The sequence below is a fragment of the Orcinus orca genome, chromosome 10 (assembly GCF_937001465.1).
Source record: "Orcinus orca chromosome 10, mOrcOrc1.1, whole genome shotgun sequence".
Taxonomy (NCBI): domain Eukaryota; kingdom Metazoa; phylum Chordata; class Mammalia; order Artiodactyla; family Delphinidae; genus Orcinus; species Orcinus orca.
Window position 1 is genome coordinate 104472168 of NC_064568.1, and position 20462 is coordinate 104492629.

Below are 20462 nucleotides of genomic sequence, written 5' to 3' on the forward strand. Positions count from 1 at the left end.
CCCCGGTCCTTTTCCAAAACCGCTGTACTCCTGTCTTCCTGTCTCATCACCTTTCTTCAGATAATTTTTCTAGAGAAATTTCCTTCTTTTTAAACCTCCCACTGTATCTCTGAACTACCATTTCCCTCAATATTTTGCAATTATTTTATTTGCAGGCCCTAAAATATAATTGCTTTTCTTTCCATGGGTCTTCCACTGTCATGTTTCTTACCAGGACAGGTCAGCAGTGTGATCGGAGGTCTCGGCTGCCGGATAAACTTGGCACGTCCTCCCTAAGGATCCATTTTTTCAGCAATTTGGGGGAATGTTAAATAATTTATCTGCAAATTAATTCAAAGCATATTTATATTAAAACAAACGTAAGTTTTTAATAGAATCTAGTAGATTTCAAAGACATTTCTTGCTTATAGCGAGTTGCCCTAGTGAGAGGGTTTCCTCTCCTCTGCCACAGGGCCTCTCTGTTCACCAGTGATGCAGCCCTCTGCTGGGGCTAGTAACAGACCTTCCTTTAGTCATTCTCTGAATGGAACGGACAGGGGAGAGGCAAGTGAATCCAGAGACAAGTCTATCCATAAAGTTAAGGCATATTGCTGACATGCTCAGGGGACAGAGAGATTTTTAATGAAATCCTGAGCTCTTCTATTTTGGGATTTGAAGGGTGTAAGGGTCTTTCCCCCCACGCCCACCCCCATTTTTTGTATGGGCCCTGCCAGCATGCGGGATCCTAGTTCCCCGACCAGGGATCGAACCCGCGCCCCCGCCTGCAGTGGAACCGCGGAGTCTTGACCGCTGGACCGCCAGGGAAGTCCCAAGTCTGTAAGGGTCTTGCAGGTTAGGTTGGGCACCTCCTAGTCACTCAGTTTGTCATTTCAAGTGCTGGTCTGTGCTGATCTGTTGGGGAGAGGAATATGTACAGTGCAGAGAAGCAGAGCAGTGGGGACAAGGAAGTTCCTCTCTCCTCCCTGGTTCCGGCCAATGCTTAGGTACACACACCTGCTACCCTGCCAGCGTCTGAGTCAGCTCCTCTCCTCTCCCTGACCTATGTGCAGCTGCCACACGGAAGCCAAATTCGACAGACGTCAAGCTAGGACGCCACCTTGCATCTGAATTACTTTTTGAAATTCGGCATGTCCAGGTTTACTGACCTGTGCAGTCTTTTCAACATTTCCTTCTGCTGCACATGGTTGGGGTCAGAAACTTTCGTCTTGCTCTGCCAGTCCTCTGACTACAGCATTTTGAATTGAGTTACTTGGAATCTCGTGCCTGGTTCCAAGCCTCAGAAAAACGCGAGAAGATCCAGAAAGCAGGTTAGGCGTGAGGCCGGTCATTGCCCCTATCCGTGACCCCATTCAGGGGCCTCGTAACGCTAGTGCCCTTCAGGAAACAGAGAACCAGACTCCTCAAAGGGCATTGCAGCAGGTTTCCAGGAATTACTTATCAAAGCCGATGACCCAGGGGCCGTGACCCCTAGATTCGGACGGGATTCAGGGCTTTCTCCTAAGGGAAAGGTCTGCCCCTACTTCTTCCCAGCATCCTCGGATAGTGTGACCATTCCTGGGAGATTCAGGAGGGTGGAGGGGAGGACGTGCAGCGTGAGATGGTGAAGTCAGGCCGCCGACGGCCCGCCCCGTCCACTGGTAGCCCTTGCAAGCAGCATGCCTGGAGCAAAGACCCGGCATCCCATCCTCTCCTGAGGATCTGGATAAGCCCGCGCAGGCGCGCCCGACGCCCCGCCCTTCAGGCGCAGGCACCGCCTACAAGCCCCGCCCCGCCTGGCTCGCGCGCTGCCGGCCGTGGGCGGGGCCTGCTCTGGCTGGGAGGCCGTCGGCGGGGAGGGCGGGGCCTGCCGCCGGCGTGGCGGTGCGTCGCGCGGTGATGCGGCTGACGCTGCGCCCGCCAGGCCACAGTCCGGCCGCCCCGCCCCCGGCCCGCCCCGCCGGCCTCCCAGGAGGCCCTGTCAGAGTGCGGCGGCGGGCGGCGCGGGGCTGGTACTTGTAGCCGGCGAGGAGGCTCCTGCGGCACACCCCCGTCGGTCGGCGCCTCTCTTCAGCGCGCGCGGATATGGCTCAGGCAGCGGCGCGCTGCCCCAGCGCCCGCGGCTCCGGGGACGGCGAGACTGGCAAGCCCAGGAAGGTGGCGCTCATCACGGGCATCACGGGCCAGGTGAGCGGGGGCAGGGGCCGCGGGCACGTGTGCGCTCGGGGCGCCGGGGGGACGGCCGCGGGGGCGCCGGGAGCTCGGGCCGCGGGGAGGCCGGTGCCCGCGTGCGGGGGCTCCCTTGCTGCCCGATCCCCTCGCCCGGGTCCCAGGTCGCGGAGGAAGTAAGAGGGAGCGGTGCTGTGCAGTCACAGACCAGGAAATGTTTTCCTGTTTTGTGTTTTCTTACACGTTAAAAGCCCACCTCGCAGGAACTTCCAAGACCGCGGCCGCACCTGGACGTGGGGCAGGCTGGTCCGGGCTCGGGCCGGGTCCCCTCCCTGCCGCAGACCCTCAGGAGTGTCCGGAGCCCGGCCCACGAGCGGCGGGAGGCGCCGGGGCCGGGCCTCTCGGGTCCCCCCCGGGCGGTGGCGATGCCGACACCCGGTGCTCAGGAAGTGATGGGGTGAATAAAGGTGATCTGATGCGCACGCAGGCTGTGCTTATTACGCGCCGTCGCTTGGCTGATAGGACCTCATTTAGTTTTCCCAGCTGCTCTTTGAGGCGGTGCTCTTATGTTCTCCACTTCACAGATGGGGAAACCGAAGCCCGCGGTCAAAGCGCTAGGAAGTGTCCAGTTGGGATTCACACTGCTGTCAGACTCTCTGGCAGGAGAAAAGAGGTAGAAACTGGCTAGGCGTACAGTCAAAGGGCGTTAGACAGTTGTAACTGCTGGATACCTGATTACTTCCTAGTTACTCATGCATCGTGCTGTGTTTAAGGTAATTACAGTAAACCCCGGTTTGAAAACTGGTGGGAGGGGTGGCGGGGAGGGACAGGGATCTGAGGCTGAGTAAGAGAACCCTCAAAGTCAGTCAAGGGCCTGCATACTTTCAATATTATGGAGAAATTAGTTAAGCTGTTCGTGTAACTCTGTTGGTATGGCTTATGCCTACGGAAGTGGCAGCAGCGTGAATCCATGCAGGTTAGAAGGGAAGCCTTATTTACAGCCAGAGTACAGTGGTCGGGTAGGTGCTGAGTGGCCTCCTCCAGGCCGTCTTCCTGAGCTACTCCCTGGCCAGACAGTTCTGGCTCCCCACTTCATTTCCACCTTAAAACCCCTGCTTGAGGGTCAGGCTCCTTCTAACCTCTGCACCAGTATCTCCCACTTCCCTCCAACCCCACCCTGTGCATTGTCCCCTCATCTGTTGGGTGTTGTGCTGGCTTCTGCAGTCCCTGGCACAGTGCTGAACTCTGGTTGCCACGTAAATCCCTGCTGGTGGAGTTTACTGCTCTGCCTCGCATTTATCTCCCAGGACAGTGACTCCCGCCGTGGGTCTCGGAGTGCTGTGAGGTTAATGCAAAGGGTCTGGAGAGCCATACCTGCTGTCCAGTTTCTTAGTCGTGTTGGGTGAGAGCTTGTTGAGCTACTCACTCTGCTGAACATTTTATATATTCCTATGTAAGAGGCAGGTACAGTTTTTGTCCCTATTTTACACCTGGCTTAGTAAGTAAGGTTAAGTATGTTCCCTGAGGGCGCACACCTCATGAGTGTCAGGGCTGAGATCTGAACCCAAGAGTTGCTCTAAGCCATTTTGTTATACTGCCTCTGTGGTAAGCCACCCACGTTAAGTTACAGCCCTGTGTGTGTGTGTGTGTGTGTGTGTGAGAGACAGAGAGAGAGAGAGAGAGAGAGAGAGAGAGAGACAGAGACAGAGAGAGACAGAGACAGAGACAGGGGGAGTAGGGGAGAGAGAGGGATTGTTTTACTCTAAGAAGAAGTCTCAGATTCAAGGTGAGGTTGAAACCGCTGCTCTGGCCCTTAGGGCTGTCGTGGCCTTTGTGCTAAGATGGGCTCTTGCATGGGTTGTCCCACGTTCGCCCTTGAGAGTGCGTGCAGGTGGCCAGGGTGCCTGTCTGCTTTGCATCTCTAGTGCTCACTGCCAGCAGTCACTCCAGCTTTCTTCCTCCTGTCTCTTCCTGACAGTAGTTGTGAATCATTCCCGGAGTTTTTTTACCTTATTAAATCACCTCGAAGAAAACCAGGCTGTGCTCTGCATTGCCACTTCAAGGCCCTCCGCCAGCCATCCCCAGGGCTCACCTCATGGTCTAATTATGCTTGCTCTTTGCTACACCAGGGAAATGTTATTGCTGGTCCCTGAATATTGCTGCCTTGTACCTCCGTGGGGTCATTATTTTGCGCCTGAATGCCCTCACTAGTCTTACTCCTTTTAACTTAGCGGAAAGCCTCAGCCAAATGCAATCATTCCAGGCTTTGTATTTTCAGTTCTTTGTATTTACAGATGTGCAGTCCATGTTGGCTACATAGATAGTTTACATAGCTTAGTTCTTTGGTTTGTTAACTCCTTTAGGGTAGAAACCTTCTTTTGAGTTTACTACCTCCCATGTGGCTTCACCTAGTGGGCTTCCAAAATGTTGACTTACTCTTCCCACGAACAGAACTTGTCTCTACTGTGTGTCTGCAGGGTGCAAGGCTTGCTTTGTGGCTGCTGGGAGCCAGAGCCTACGTAAGCTGTACTCTCTGCCCTCCAGGATCTCACAGTTTTTGAGGGACTTAATGCACATGTCAAAGTCCGTATTTTACAAATATGTTAGGGGCCACATGCCTGGTTCATCCAACCTCACTGAATGCTGGCAGTAGCAGGGGCTGTGTTTGGGGAGAACAGTGTGTACAGGAGTGTAGAGAGGGGAGAGTTTGGGGGGCCATGAGGACCAAAGATAGTAATAATGGGAGGAAAGAGAATTTATTACATTTTGTACCCCTTGCTTATTTCCAAAAAGATTCTGAGGTGGCTTCAATAAAAAAACACAGCGTTGGACCATCCTAAGAAGAATGAAAAAAATAGGAGTCTGCAGTGAAGGCTGTAGAAAGATGGAGTAGTGTCCCCAGCACTGAGGACGGCTGCCAGGTGGGCATGAAATTCAGCTTTGAGCTTCCTGACCGTCGAGGCAGAGTGGGTGGGCACGTGGAACTTTGTTAGTACTGAACTCTCAGGGGGACACAGAGCTCATTGATGCACAATGAGCTCGATAGAGTCATCTCCTCAGGACGCTCTTGCTACCCCGACAGACTGTGGGGGCACATTTCTCGGTAGGTGGAGACTTCAGAGAACTGAATGGTCAGCGTTTGTGGATTTTTCCCTTTCTGATATCTGTTATGTCAAGCTAGTCTCTGCCAGGAGCATAGGCAAGTTGGAACTGTAGATTACCTTGTCAGGTGTCCTTGGTACGAAATTAATATTGGTGTTTTAAATATGGAAGAACTGACACGTTGAGGTCCTCCACACCTGCAAGTAGCCTAGGTTTTCCTTAGGAAGCACTTTAGATGTGGTCGGACATCTAAGCAAACACCAAGTCCAGAGTTCTGCGCCATGACACATGGAAGGCAAAGCGTTTATCTTTAAATGGTTGGAAAGTTAGTCCTGGTCAAGAGGAGTTAACTTGTCTGCTGTTGGCAGACAACACATTTTTACCAAGTCTTGCGTAGAGGAAAGAGATGGACCCTTTGAGCTGTCAGGCAGATTATTTAAGCTGTAATATTTTGTTTCAGAATTTTATTTTTATGGCCTTATTTTTTATTTTCACTAATTTAATTATTTTCTTTTGAGCATGTTCTAGCTGCCATCAGACGACCATAGCCTTTAAAGAGAGCATGTTTAAAACAGATACCCAGATTCCCTAGACTTAGGTGGCTCTCACAGGCTTTATCTTCTTCCTTTAAGAATTAATTTAAGATGCTGGAAAATGGTAATTGAGAATTGGCAGGAAGTACCATTCTTTCCACAGTTTTCCTTATCCCTTCTAAATAATGCTTCAATGGGATCATAATAGATGACGGGGATATTACTTCTTCTGGTTTTACTTTCTAATCCATATTTGGTGTCCCGCAAATTTCTGCATTCTAGTATCGGTATCAGAATCATCATTTGTGTAGATGGAGATTTAGTGAAATGTGATGAAGTCTACTAAAATAGCCATTGGTAATGGCTACATGGAATCGCGGAGCCAAAGCTATGTCCAGTTCAAGGGAGAGGCCCATGATAGATTAGTGATGTCTGCCTGGGAGAGGGATGGGAGTGATGGCACAGTGCTCTGTCTTTACAGATTGTGACTCCTTGGGTTTAGGAAACAAGTGTCTTAATCACTTATCCCCTATATCTAGCATAACTGGTAAAGGTTAGGTACTCAAAATATTTCATAATTAAGTCTTTACTTGCTGATGTTTATTATCTTGCAGAATAGTTGCCTGGAAGTTGTAGAAGTCAGTAGAAATGAGAACAGAATGCAGTTGTTGGTTGGGTAGAAGCAAGGCATTTCAGGGTACATAGTTGCAATTTAGGAGATAAAATGATTTGTTGTAACTTCAGATTTAAAGGATTTAGAAAATACCCATTTCAGGGAAAAAAAGTAACATATCCAGTTTTGTATGATAGATTTCCTACCGTTTTTGTACTCATGTTAACCATTGAATTAAAAAAAAATATTCCGTTGTCGTGTGCGTTGAGATCTTCGTACTGGAGTTAAATAACCATCATCGTGTGGAGGAGGAGGGGAGGCTGAGAAGGTGTGATTCCCCAGGTCACACAGCCGGTTAGCATGGGGGCTAGGACTGATCAACACTGTCCTTCACGGACAACGGCAGAGGGGCTTCTTTGAGCCAGAAAAATTGGGGTGAAGGAGTCTATGGTAGTGAAATGTGGAGCATGGTGTTCTGTAAAGTTGAATAATAATAAATTACACCTGGAAAGCAATCAAATCTATTTCAGTATTTAAGGAAGAGGTGACTTTTTGTTGTTTTATAACATTTAACATCTTATTTTGATAAAATATTTGCAGTTCGAAAAGATTGAGAGGCAATTAAATAGGAGTCTTTAGTATTTAATTTACAAAGGAAAATTAATAAAATACAGAGACTAGAGAAGGTGGTTCACGTTAGACCATTCCTTAGAGAACTCGGACACTCACTTCGTTGGAGGCGTATGCTGTCCCGAGCTAGAGTTGCCTCCGGAGCCTGCAGACTTCTTGAGCATGGCCTGTCTCCCCGTTACGCGCGGAAGCCCAGTGCTTCTGTCTCCATGTGGGGCTTTGGGACTCCAGGGCTGAAATCGAGGGGAGTTTTATTAGTTACCACCTGATCGCTGAGATGAACTAGAAGAACTGCTAATTGTCCTTGTGATCTTGAACGGCTTTCTTTGAGGTGTGGAGTTCTCAACTTGCCTGTCCTTTGAAGCAGCCTTTCCTCAACTTTTGCTAGAGGTTTTCACTAAACTGGGATTATTTGGCTATGATTCCATGTAAAGAATCAGGCTTAAGGAGTGAGGCAAAATGTTTGCCTTTAACCAGGATTCTGGACACTTGGTAGATAATTATTTGGGGGGGGGCACAGAAAAAATTTACTGACATTGATAGAATGCTTGCTGTGTGCCAGGCAGTGTGCCCAGCATTTTATATAAATTATCTCATTTAACTGTGGGTGGTAGGTATTTTTACTGTCCTCCCTATACCGAGCAAGGAAACTGAGATTTGGAGAACTTCAGACTTGCCTGAGAACCTCTTGCACCAGTCTTTTCTCAGGACCTTCTCTCCTGTGTCAAGTCAGACTAGCTCTGTTGGCCAGATTGTTGACAAACTGTACAAGTTCACTGCTCTTGAGAAGCAGGTTGTTTTTAACGGCTGCTTTTTGATTAGTGCTTTACCATGCTGTTTAGGTGATATTAACATTACTAGCCTGTGTGTCTAGGAGAAGTCTGGGGTGAGGGGGGGAAGGGGGGTGGAGGGCTGCTCTCTGAAGCCTGCTGAAGACCCCTGGTGGCTTCTTCCCAGTTCTCTGAGGGTTTTACGGTAAGAAATGGAGATGGGGGAGCAGAGTGGCTTCCCTGCCCACAGGCCTCCCGGTGGAGGGTCAAGAGCCAGCAGCCACTTCGTGGGCCCTCAGAAGCAGGCCAGGGCTGCAGCTTGGGTGAGGGCGGTCTGGTTGGAGCCTGTGGCGGCAGAGCTTGCCCGCGGCCCAACGTGCACAGGGACAGCCAGGTCTCCGGGTGGTGGAGGGAGGCGGGCGAGGGCCCTTCTCCACCTGCATGTGGACCGGAGTTACAGCTCCGGGTTCACTTGCTGTGCTTCTTTCCTCTCTGCAGAGTGGGGTTTGTCCTTGCTGTCAAGGCCCAGATTCCTGAGGAGACTAAGAAGTCTCCTGTTCTAGACTCTTGGACGCCGTCATGTAAGCTGGAACATCTTTTGGCCTGCAGAGTGCCCTTAACGGGTACTTTGGACTTGCCTTTTCTCCAGGTGGTAGTTTAATCTGAAGAGATGCTTCCCTGACTTGAGAGGACCCTCCTCTCTTCTCTCTTTCAGTAAGCCTTGCATTCGGGCTGAGGGGTAGTTCTCTATTTCATATCCCCAAAATTTCCAGTAGCAATTTGGTGTTTTTTTGTTGTTGTTGCTTTTTCCTTAATTTATCTTTTCTCTTGGAGGCAATTACATTTGGGGGCAGATCATCCTGTACTTAGTGATAGAAGTACTAGTGCTCATGATTAATTCGGTCGACGGATGTTTGAGTGCCAACGATGTGTCAGGCACTGGGGATACGACAGTGAACAGAACAGACAAAAATGAGCCTCCTGTGACACTCATGTTCTGGGTGGTGATGATGGCGGTGATGGTGGGTGGATGACAGTAATTAAGGTGTGTTGAGCATTCACTCTGCCAGGCACCGCTTAGCGGGCTTTACACCTGTTTCCTTTCTGGAGCAAGGGAGCCCTCCTTTGAGGCAGTTTTCTTGTCACCCCTGAGGAACGCAGAGGTTAAACAGATAGCCCAAAGGTCACTCCCGTCCTTGTTTGCAAAGTCAGAGGTGAAATGTAAATCCCAGTAATTTTATTTTCTATCAAATTTATTGCTAGAATTAACAAATAAATTCTAAGGAGAGGTAAATAGATGGTGTGTCAAATTTGAAAAATAAAGCATATTCAAGAGTTTTTTTGTTTGTTTTTGCAGTCGTGGAAAGATATAGATTATAGTAGTAAAATAAGGCTGTATTAATCACTACGTTATATGCCCCTTATTTTATTTTCTTTGCTGTCATTTAGGTCACACCGTTAATTAATTCGTTGATGACTTATCTTGTGAACTCCCTAAATGCTGGGACTCTGTCTTGGGACAAGTGGAAGAGGAGTTGGATTTCTTGGCCAGTGTGGGTTTCAGTTACTGCTTAGCTACTTAGGAGCTGCATCGATTTGGGCAGGGTATTTACCTTTGCTGCCAGGTTGGAAGAGTTATTCCTACCGAATAGAAAAGAAGTCTGGCATGGAATAGGGCGTTTGCCCCATGCCTAGAATGGACGTCTCTTCACAGAGCTAACCGGATAGTGAGAGTACTCCAATACAGGGAAAGGACATTGAATGTGGAGGGCACCAAAGTCAGCCTTGCTCCGTGGGGGGCATCTATCGCCTAGGGCGGAAAGTTCCCTGGGATTTGGAATCAGCCACAGGCTATAAACAGATTTGACGTCTGGTGTGTCTTACAGTGCAAAGCAGATCTGGGGGCCGGTCTTATCTTCCCGTGTGAGAGGATTGTGGGCAGTGGACTGGACTCTAATCCTCCTTACTGTGATTTGCGGTCCAGGAGGAAAGGTTTGGCATAACTGGGAATGAGAAGGATGTCTTCAGTCCTGTCCTGCTTTGGTCAAAGACTGTTATGCGGTGAAACTTTTTTTTATGTCTTTACATTACACATAATTAATTGATTAACTGAGGAAAGAGCGTGGACCTGAGAGTCAGAGGCCGGGTTTTAACACCAGTTAATTGTATAGCCTTAATTTTTTCTTAATCCATAATACGAAGGGATCACCTGGCGATCTCTAAAGTCTGTTCAGAGTAGAGTGTGCTATAACTTTAGGATTGAACACTAATTATAGCTTATTGTGTGCAAAAAAGTCTTGTATTTAAGCAGTGCAGTCATTTAATATCAGTTTCAAAGCTAAGGCCAATAGGAGAATTAAAAAAAAAGTAAAACCAGTGACTGTTAACTGTAGTGAATTTATAATTAAGTGTGTAAACTGGGAAGAAATTCACATATGAGTTGTATTTTGCTAGAATTTATAAGGTTAAAGCAGGAATTCTGAGCTGTCTGCCCGGGTAGGTTTTACCAAATGAAGTGGTTTTTTGGTGAGGAAGGATTTAAAATTCCTGTTATTTATTTTTTGGATTGAAATATTAAAAAATATAAGAATCTGTATTTTGAGCTTAGTGTTTAATAGTGGAGGGTCTATTCATTCAGTAAATATCTGCTGAGATTTATTCTGGGTTGAGTTAGGTGCTAGGCATATAGCCACCAGCAAGATGGATATGATGTTGTTCTCAAGGAGCTGATAGTCCGGGGGGACAAGTAATTTGACAGGTAATTTTACAGCATACTAATTGCTATGATAATAATAAGAGAGTCACTGAATCACAAGGAGATCTTCCCTTAAATAAAAATGATGCATAGTATCATTAATTCAGCAGATTTATTGAGCATCACTTAGCTTGGATGTTTCTGGTTATGAATGCCATTGTATTAAAAGGGTTAGCCGTGAGGCCTTTCTGTAGGAAGCTGAGCTGCTGAAGGATCCCCTGTATGCTCCTTTTTTCTTCTTTTTGATGTAGAAATCCTCATAGTCTAGTATTTCGTGAAGGATGTTCCTATTTTCATTCTCACTTTTCTATCTCAAAAGCTGTATTTCCAGCCTTTAACATTTATTCCTTTTGGAGACCTTGCCAGTTATTTGATCAGATATATTTATGTATGCACCGGGGAATCATAGACCAAGTGAGGAAGCATTTATGAACTGTCATTGTGTGATGACATAACGTAGGGGGCAGGTCAAATTTTTCTTTTTGGCTGATCAAATTTGAGTTTAACAGAATACTCCCAATATAGTAACTAATGGTGAGTTAGTGTCAGCCAGATAATTGATATTTGTTTTAGGGTTTGATAACTAATTTTTGAGCCAGTATTGTAGACAGAGACATAAGAGGTTAAAATCAGATAATTTTGTTTTGTACTAGAATATTAGGTGTACAATTATTTGAACCAGCATATACTTTTAAATGTTTTGTTCCCTGTAGTATCCCCAGCGTGTAAAGTGCAGAGTGTAAGACATGGTACAGGACTCAGAGTAGGTAGGGAAGGAAGCAGACGTGTAGGTGCTGAGGTGAGGGTGCGCCTGTGGCCGTCAGTGTAAGGAGGAGTGGCTTTGCAGCCAGTATCAGGGAAAGGGGGCGGTGGGGACTAGTGCGGTTGGGAGGCTCCGTGGGCTGGCCTCAAAGCATGGGCAGATTGGGAGAGGAGGGCGGCGAGGGCCTGGGCTCCCTGCAGAGGGCGGCATGGGGACGGAGTATGGCAAATAGTATATTCAAAGTCCAGACGTGCAAGTCCCGGGAGGCTTGGAAGAGCAGGTTGAGGGGTGTGGGTTTGATTAAATAAACAGGGGCATGAGTGGAGCCCAGCCTCGGGTGAGTCTGCAACCTGGGCCCAAATCCTGCTTTAAAAAACGTCCTTCCGGGAGTTACTTAATAATCTTGAACCCTAATTCCCTTTTCTTTAAAATGCAGTTAATTATACCCACATCACAAGGTGATGTGCAGATTAGATAGGATGATTTTAATAATGCCTAGTGTGGTGCCTGACACACGCTGCTTATGAAATTCTGGTGCTTATATTTATCACGTATAATACATGACTTATGTGTGGTACGTTCCCCAGCATGGGGGAGAGTGAGAGGAGAGGGCAGCGTGGTGCAGGCGCACAGAGTGAATTTGAGTAGGAGAGCCAGGAAGACGTGGTAGATTATAAGGATGTAGATGCAGACGACGTTGGTTGTGGAGAAGGAAAGAGAATCAAAGGGACAACGGGACTTTGTGATAAGTTAGGTACGGGGCTGGCTGGGGAGGAAGGGAAGAGTTGGAGATCCCGAGGTTGTTTTGATTTTGGAGGCTGGCTGGGCTGGCTGGCTGGTATCACCATGGCCAGAAATGCTGTCCCTGGGAAGGAACAGCAGTGCTCTGGGGAAGGGAGTGAATTCAGTTCTGTTCCTCTTGAGCGTGAAGTGAGAGCATGACATTCAAGTCTAATAACCTGTAAGCCATTTAAAATGTCAGCTTGAAATGCAGGTGAGAGATCCCGGCCACACAGTGTCCCGTCTAGGCCTGGACGCAGCTGTGGATGGGGAAGCGCTGTATTCTGCTCTGCTTGCCCGCCGCCCGGAATGTGCTGTGGTACCTGCCTCCTGGTATTAAAACTAACATTTTCCCCTTTAGTTTCATGATTGAAGTTAACCAGGTTACTTCAGTTACACTTCAATTCTCCCCGCTTTCTTTCTTTCTTTATGTTTATTATCTTAGATTTTTATGAGTTTTGACGTTATTGCAAGAATATATTCTAGCAACGTGAATATTTTGTTAAGCAGAGTCTGATTTTTGTACTCAAGGAATGCTTTTTTCTAGGTAAGTCAAGCCTCAGGACTCTGCTCAACAGGATCAAAGGGCTTCTGGGATGAAGCAGTGTGGTTTACGATCCCACACTGCTGATGTGTGACTTTGCTTCACTGTGATATTAGCCATAATATCTTACATTTGTGTATTAATTTGTAGTTCTCAAAGCATTTCCATTGTTCTACATGGTATTCTGGGATGCAGGCAGGGCAGGGGTTGTTTCATTTTAGAGATGACCAGCACCCAGAGTGATGCAGTGACCTGAGTCTCGGCGCTGGCGGCTGTCAGCACAGTAATGCCGAGCTTTTGTTCCTTCTTCCAGATCTCACAGTCTGCTAGGGTTAATTCAATTTAGCTTTCTTCTGCATTCCCTCACCAGTGTTTTACTCCAGGCTGGTGTTTTTCTTTACTGTTTCATAAACAGCCTATGCAGGCAGAGTAACGCTCCCACCCCAAGGTGTCCACATCCTCGTCCCTGGAACCTGTGACTGTGTTACCTCTCGTGGCAAAAGGGACTTTGCAGATGTGGTTAAAATCAGGATCTTGAGATGAGAGATGATCCTGGCTTACCTGTGGGATCTGGCATCGTGGAGGTCCTTCAGTGGGGAGGAGGGAGACAGAGGTGTCAGAAAAGCCAGCCTTGTGAGGAAGGTTCAGCCGGCCAGGGCTGGCTTTGTAGACAGAAGGGGCCACAGCCAAGCGGCACGGGTGGTTTCCGAAAGCTGGGAGAGGCCATGGGATCCTCCCTGGAGCCTCCAGAAAGCAACGGAGGCTGACTGACAAGGCAGATTTCAGACTTCGATCTGCTGAATTGGGAGGTAGGGAACGGGGGCTGTTTTAAGCCACTGTGGTTTATGGTCATTTGTTACATTTATGGAGATTTGTTACAGCAGCAAAGAGAGACTGGTAGGCAGATGATATGCTTGTTCCCATTTTGCACTTACTGGGAATTCTCTCTTGCTTTGGCCTGTTCACATGTATTTGTCTTCAGATTCTAGTTTCCTTCACATTCCAGCCCTCATTCATTTCCTTCATCTTGGAATTCTTTGCACATTTTAAGTTATCCTGCAAATATTTTTGCATGCCTTCTGCTGGTAAGCAATATATTCCTTCCTTTGGTATTATGGAGAACACCCATTGTCCCTGTTTTCAAGGAACCTCATCTAATGAGGAGCATTAATGGATCATTTCAACAAATATTTAACACCGAGCTCTGTGGTAGGCACTTTAATAGCCAATTGAATTTATGCCAATTTGTTCCTAATAAAAAAGCTGTTCTATCATCACCATCATTATTGTTATATAAATACAGAGTTCTCCTGTTTTAATTGTTTGTTTGCTTATTTTTTAGATTCCACATGTAAGTGAAAACAGCAGAGACAGACTCACAGATACGGAGAACAGATTAGTGGTGATCAGAGGGGAGAGGGGTGGGGGTAGGGGCAGAATAGGTGAAGGAGGTTAAGAGGTACAGACTACTAGGTATAAAATTAATAAGTTACAAGGATGTAATGTGTAGCACAGGGAATATAGCCAGTACTTTATAATAACTTTGTCTAGAGTATAATCTGTAAAAATATCAAATTACTATGTTGGACACCTGAAACTAATATAATATTGCAAGTCAACACCAAAAATACAAAAAAATAAAAACTCCACAGACTCCTCCGTTGTTGGCTTTGAGGAGGCAAGTGGCCTTGTTGGCAGGGAACTGTGGATGGCACCTAGGAGCTAGGGTGGTCTCTGGGTGACAGCCAGCAGGACGGTAAGGCCTTTGGTCCTAGAGCCACCGTGATTGAATTCCGTCGACAAATGGAGTGAACCCTTAGATCCACTCAGGCGTTGGATGAGACTTGACACCTGGCTTGTAACCTAGAGATGACCTGGCTAAGCACGCCAGGCTCCAGATGCATAGAAAATGTGTGCTAGTCAGTGTGGGGAGATTGAAGCTGCCGAGTGTGTGGTAACAGGGTTCTGCAGCAGTGGATGACAGGTCTGAGCCCTGACCTTGCATAGCACGTGCAGAAACGGCTCAGAGAGTGTCCAAGCCGCTTGAGCAGTGTAAATGCGTGCTGTGGTCATCCACACGAGAGTGTACACGAGCAGGACAGCCAGTGGGGCTGTTGTGATTCGATTCCCGTGGTGTAAGTGCCTTTCACAGTGAGAAGTGCTGAGAAGCAGTGTTGCGGTTTGATGTTTCGGAATTCCGCTGGGAATGAGGAGAAGATGCTCTTGCCGGGCCCTGTTTTGGGTCTAGGGGGATGAGCGAGGAGGAGTCCTGAAGATCAGCAGGTCCCAGATTTCACAGACTGTTAAAAACTCGAGAATGATACACGGTGGCCAAGCTTTTATCTTGAAAGTAAGAGCCTTCAGAGTAGCAAATTCCTATCTGCTACCAGTACCACCAAAATGTAACAAGGGTGTGTCGTCAGAATAAAGAGCAGTCGCCACATTACACACTCTTGGCTGTGTGGCCTACTTTAGTGTGTCCATTTTTCTCATTTTGTAAAGGAATGGGTTACAAATGTGTCACGGATCGGCCTTGGTCTATTGACTACGTTTGGGACACCATTGAAAATTGTTTTATTAAAAAAAAGTTATTCACTTGTCTGATTCTCAGGACTCAAATATAAGTCTCCTGGCCTGCGGTGACCATGTTTTCTGGACCCCAGGGTAAGATACCTCCCATGACTATATGCCCTAGAGCAGGCTGAACACTGGAAACCAGGGGCGTCGGAAAGAGTGTGGAGTTACTGTCCGTAGAATACTGTGCCCACCAAATACTGAGCCCCATGAAAGGTGCCTGGTGAGCATTAGTGAGCTGGTGGTTTGAAATTTCATTTTTTGCCATGTTCTTTGGTGCTCTGGGCAGACTCCCACCTCCCAGAGAAGACCAGCAGCAGCCCGTAGAGCCAGGATCCCAGTTCATCCTGACAGCTCTGGTCCTGGGGCTGTCCTTTGAGTGTGCTTGGAAGGAATATGCAAATTACTGCTGTGTTGTTTCAAGTTTAACTTGGGAACCTGAAACTGAAATCAAGTTTGGGGAGCTTCTGAGTGGTTTTGACCTGGTTTTGTGAGGTTGGTCAACCCCCCGGGTATGTGGGCAGCGGGTATTAAGTGAATTTCTCAAGGGTGAAATAGGAAGATTTGGGGGGGGGTTGTTTTTGAGGAGAGGTGATAAAAATAATGGATTTTTCGGAGAGTTTTGCTTTTCTGCATTTCAATATAAACCTTGGAAAGGAGACATAGAAGTTAGAACAAATACTGAACTGTTTCTTTTCTTGTTTTTTTTTTCTTTCAGCTGTTTTGTGGACTGTAGTGGTTTTTCATTTCACCCCCTCATCCATTTTGCTATTTTGACTAATTTACGAAGTTTTGGATTATTTCAGCTTATACAGTATTTTCTTTCCATTGAGTTGTCTTTTAATCTTTACTAATGTTTGAGCATATAGATTTTAAGCTATTTAAGCATAACCAAAAGTATTGCCAGACTGTTATTATAGGAATTTTGGGTTTAATTCCTAAAAACAAGGGTGTGTTTTAGAAGGAATTGTTTCGTGGAGACAAGGCCATTGATTGGGAGCCAAGCTGGAGGTCTTAGAAGACCCTCTGTATGGGGCACTGTGCTTAGTAGAGGCTTAGGGTCGGGTCCAGGAAACCTGACATTCCTGCTGGGCTTTTTGAACCACACAGCCCACTTCTCCTGTATGGGCTGATTTTCTTCTCTTTAAATATGCTTTCCGGAACAAGGGTGAATACACGTATGGAGTGAGGATTTGGACGTCTCCCTTTGCTTTCCTAGCTTGGAGTTTCCAGCTGGTATAATGGAAACTGGACTTGAGGAGGATGTTGACCATTGTGGATGACGTCCACCATCGCTTGGGCTTGGGAAGGACTTGGGGAATTCGCCACTTGCCAGGCTCTTCAGAGGAGTCTCCAGGTGGCCTGGGCCCCGAGTTGGGGAGCAGAGGGGCTCGTGGGCTGGTGCCTGGCTTTCCCTGTAGGACGGATGGCGTGGGCACCAGAACCGGGCAGGTGGGAACAGGTGTGCGAGCCTGTGCTTGGGGAACTGTAGGTGATCTCTGGGCAGCCGTGCATGTGGCTGAGCCCCGAGGGATCTGGCCCCACCTTGTCCTCACTTGCTGGCGTGGCCAGTGAGATCCAGACACCCCTGCGACCCGAGGTGCACCTGTGCAGAACTGCCCTTTATTCTAGAATCCCAAGGAAACAGCCCTGGCCTGTTCACCCAGTCCTTCAGTCCACCCAGTCCTTCAGCTGCACTGGGTTTCACCTGTCACCTCACTCACTGCACCCATCTCGGCAGTTCCTGCTGAGGTTTCTTTTCTCCTGCTCTCTCTCTAGGAATTACTGACATTCTCACTGGAATCAGTGATTTCTCTAGATTTGGGGCTCATTCCAAAAGAATACTCTGTTTTTCTTTTTGGTGTTTTGACCTTTGATTTCAGGCTGAAGTAGGAACTGTCTATAAAGCGTGGGCAGCTCTCGACGTTGGTGGCACATAGAGTCACGTGGGGAGCTTGAAAAAGTCTTGGCTCTTCCATATTCAGTTTGCTGGGCTTCGGGTGGGACTTACATTTGGCCGTTTGTAGAAATGATCCCAGTGATTCAAGAGCGAGCTTGAGCAGAGAACCGCCCATTAAAGCAGATTGCGGTAGTGACTTGAAGATGAAGCTATTCTTTTCCTTAACACTTTCCCAACTTTCAAAAGTCGTGATACAGGCTTACTATAGAAAAATTGGAAAGTTTAAGAAGGTATAAAGTATTAGGGGAAAAAAACCCACCACCATAATTATACCAGTCAGAACCAATCATCGGCAGCATTATTATTATTATTATTATTTACTGTTTTGTCTGTTTCTGATTCGCTTCACTGCCTTTCAGCAAATGTTACTGCCTAGGGTGGGATAGGCTCTTACGGTGGCTCTGGAATTGTTCTGAAAGCTTCTGAATGTGTGGGAGTTAGCAAGGACGGATTGAGTATGAGGGCCTATAGGAGGCTGTGGAGCATACCTTGGATTTCAAGGGTGAGGAAACTCCATCTTCAAGATTCCACATCACATGACCCACGCGGCACCTCCTTGGCCTCTGTTACAGTCGTCACAGACGTCTGCTTGTATATTTTGGTTCACATGTTGTTTGTATTGGTTTTCTATTTTGAGTGAGATTATGTAATTTAGGGGAATAAATGCAAATAGGATCAGAGTTCATTAGTTTTGACATGTTAAATGCAAACACTTTAAAGAAAAACTCCTGTAATGTTTGTCGAAGACTGCAATTTCAGACACTCATGTTCCGTCAGTGCTCGTCCTGTAGGGAGGTTTTGATACCTTTGTTCTTGGGACTGTTGCTCTTGGTCTGTTTTTCAGTTAACTTTTTTTAATGGTATACTCTACGAAAGCACTTCATTAACTTGATTTATTAATATTTCAATTTAATTATAACACATAGCAATGCCAGGATTTGGTTGCACTTTTATTCTTACGCACAATTATTGTATGTAAATCTAACTCTTAGATCTGGCTGGTGGTGGTCCTGATCTCTCTGGTGTGCTGTAGCTCTGACGTATACTTACAGAGTTTGTGGACTGCACCCTGGGCCTCTCTGTAGAGGAGACTCTCACTTCACAGGTTTTCTGTTATTTCTACCCAAGAAGCAGGATTCTGCACCCGAGGCCAGTCCCGAGAAAAGACAAGCATGTGGTTGGTGAGTGTGCAGAACAGGGCGAGCCCTGGGATCGCTCCGCGTCCTGGGAGGATGACGGTGGAGGGTCCCACCTGGCTGAGGGCAGGGCTCTCTGGGTTTCTCAGTGGATTTCCTCCTCTTGAAACTTGGTTTCATGGAGACGTGGTGAAGTGTTGCAAAGTCAGATGAGCACAGGGTGGAGATCTTGGCTGCTAGCCTGGCCGGGTGTCATCTTTTAGAAATGGTCCCTTGCATGATTATTTATTTTCTCTCTCCCTCCTCGTAGTTTTCTCCTTCCCCCCATCTCTTTCTTTTTTACAGTCGTCTACCCCCTCCCCCTGCACACACGCACTTTTCCCCCAGTTCTTCAGGTGAGGCCTTAGGGCTTGGGGTGGGAGCAGCTTATCATGGGGACAGAGTTCACCTGCCCAAATGGCAGAGCTGTAGGGGCAGGACTTTTGTGGGTGGTAATTGTGCCTTAGGAGAGTTGAGAAAGCAAGTAGTGGATTCTTATTTAAATAGCCCTGGAAGGGGCATTAAGGATGTTTGCAGGTCTTGGTCCAGATGGAAGCTGGCACTGGCCTGAATCCACCCCTCTCCTTTCACCCTTTAAGCATTTCCTTATTCTACTCTGTTAGTGCTTTGCAATCATCCCCTTCTGATCCCTAGCTTAGTGTGTAATTACAGGTGCTTTTCTGCTTCCTTTTTGCTGCGATATTGATCATCAGTGTTGGTCTATAGCAAACACACTGATCCGGATGCAAACCGGAAAGTCTGAGGGCTAGTGATGATTCACCACTCACACAGAGCAGCCTGACCGGCCAGGATGGGCTGCGCGAACGAGAGCCGGGTAGAGGCAGGGCCTTCACCCAGCTTAGAGGGGCCCCTGGGAGGCTCTGGGTCTGGTTTTGGGACTTTGAGACCCGCAACAGGTCCCCTCTGGGGACCTCGGTTTCTTAATCTATCGAATGAAGATAATTAACCCTTAATTGCAGGGTTGTTGGCCCATAGGATAGTTTATAGTAAGTGGTATGGCAGTTATAATCTGAAACACCTTAAAATGTACACACATTAAAATATATTAAGTACCCAAAATTACAGTCGTACATATTTAAGATTATTGAAGCGTTATCAGATGGGAAGGATAAAAATTAAGGTAATGTTAATGTCCTGTGCTCTCTGAGGTGGATAGAGTAAGCACCTGCTTTCCATTCTGGGATGTGAAAGTATGTTGCAAAAATGAGTCCCTTAATTTCTGGCAGAGACAGGCTCTTCTTAATTCAAGAAACAGTGTATAAACGCAAATGTTTAGTAATTCCCGAGATTCTGATCTAACTGCTTTGCCTTTTGTCTTGCACTTCTTGGGGGTGGATGTTTCCATTCTTTGGTTTTCCTCTGTATCTGGGAGGAGAGGGGACTTTGGTTGGTCTGCGGCACAGAAGGATGGGGTTCGTTTGGTTTTTTATCCCTTTCCTTTGACCTCCCAATTTCCAGGGGCTGGGTTCTGGGCATCTTGGTATTCAGATAAATGTTTTGTAACCCTTCAGCTTTCTTTTCCTCTTGTTCCCTGAGGTTTTCGTTACAACTCTGCAGATGTTTTTAAAAAAGGGGTGAGTGAGAAAATGACTTATCAGGCTTGGGATGGGGTGTTTGCTGTGCCACTGAGAAGGGCGCTGCTGTGGTAAGGTGTGACCTCAGGGCACACCCACGGGCCACGCGTCATGTAACGCTGGCTGTTAGCAGTGCCAGCCCTCTCTCACCAACTTTGCAACCAGAGAGCATCTGTTTTGAGTCAGTTTGTCTTTCAGACACAGCTGGAATACTTCCAGAGCCTAAATGAACTTGATTAAAATGTTGCCTGGCTTTTTTTTTATCATCTGGAGCAAAGCCCATCTTGTCTTTCCTTCTTTCAAAGAAGGTCTGTTGTTTCTTTATGGGCTTCGGCTCGGGTTCATCCTGCAAGTGTTCCCCCCGCAGGCTGTGTTCCTTCCACAGGCTGTGTGCACAGGGTCCTGGTGGGGCTGGGAAGGTCAGAGAAGAGGAAGAGCCACCTTGCCCTCAAGGAGCTCACTTATTTGTATCAAAATGCCCTGAACTCAGCTACTCACATCAAGAGACATTTCACTTATAATC

The 20462-nt window shown here is 47.2% G+C and overlaps 1 protein-coding gene across 2 annotated transcripts in view; it reads left to right on the forward strand.

Annotated features, from left to right (window-relative positions):
- Positions 1–1907: 1907 nt before the first annotated feature.
- The window catches only part of GMDS (GDP-mannose 4,6-dehydratase), a 477395-nt gene continuing 458840 nt past the window's right edge, over positions 1908–20462 (forward strand). For both annotated transcript variants that reach the window (XM_004281075.4, XM_033408007.2), the window contains exon 1: positions 1908–2163. In XM_004281075.4, coding sequence (XP_004281123.1) covers positions 2062–2163 — 102 coding nt within the window. In that variant the 5' untranslated portion in view covers positions 1908–2061. The remainder of the gene's footprint in view (positions 2164–20462) is intronic.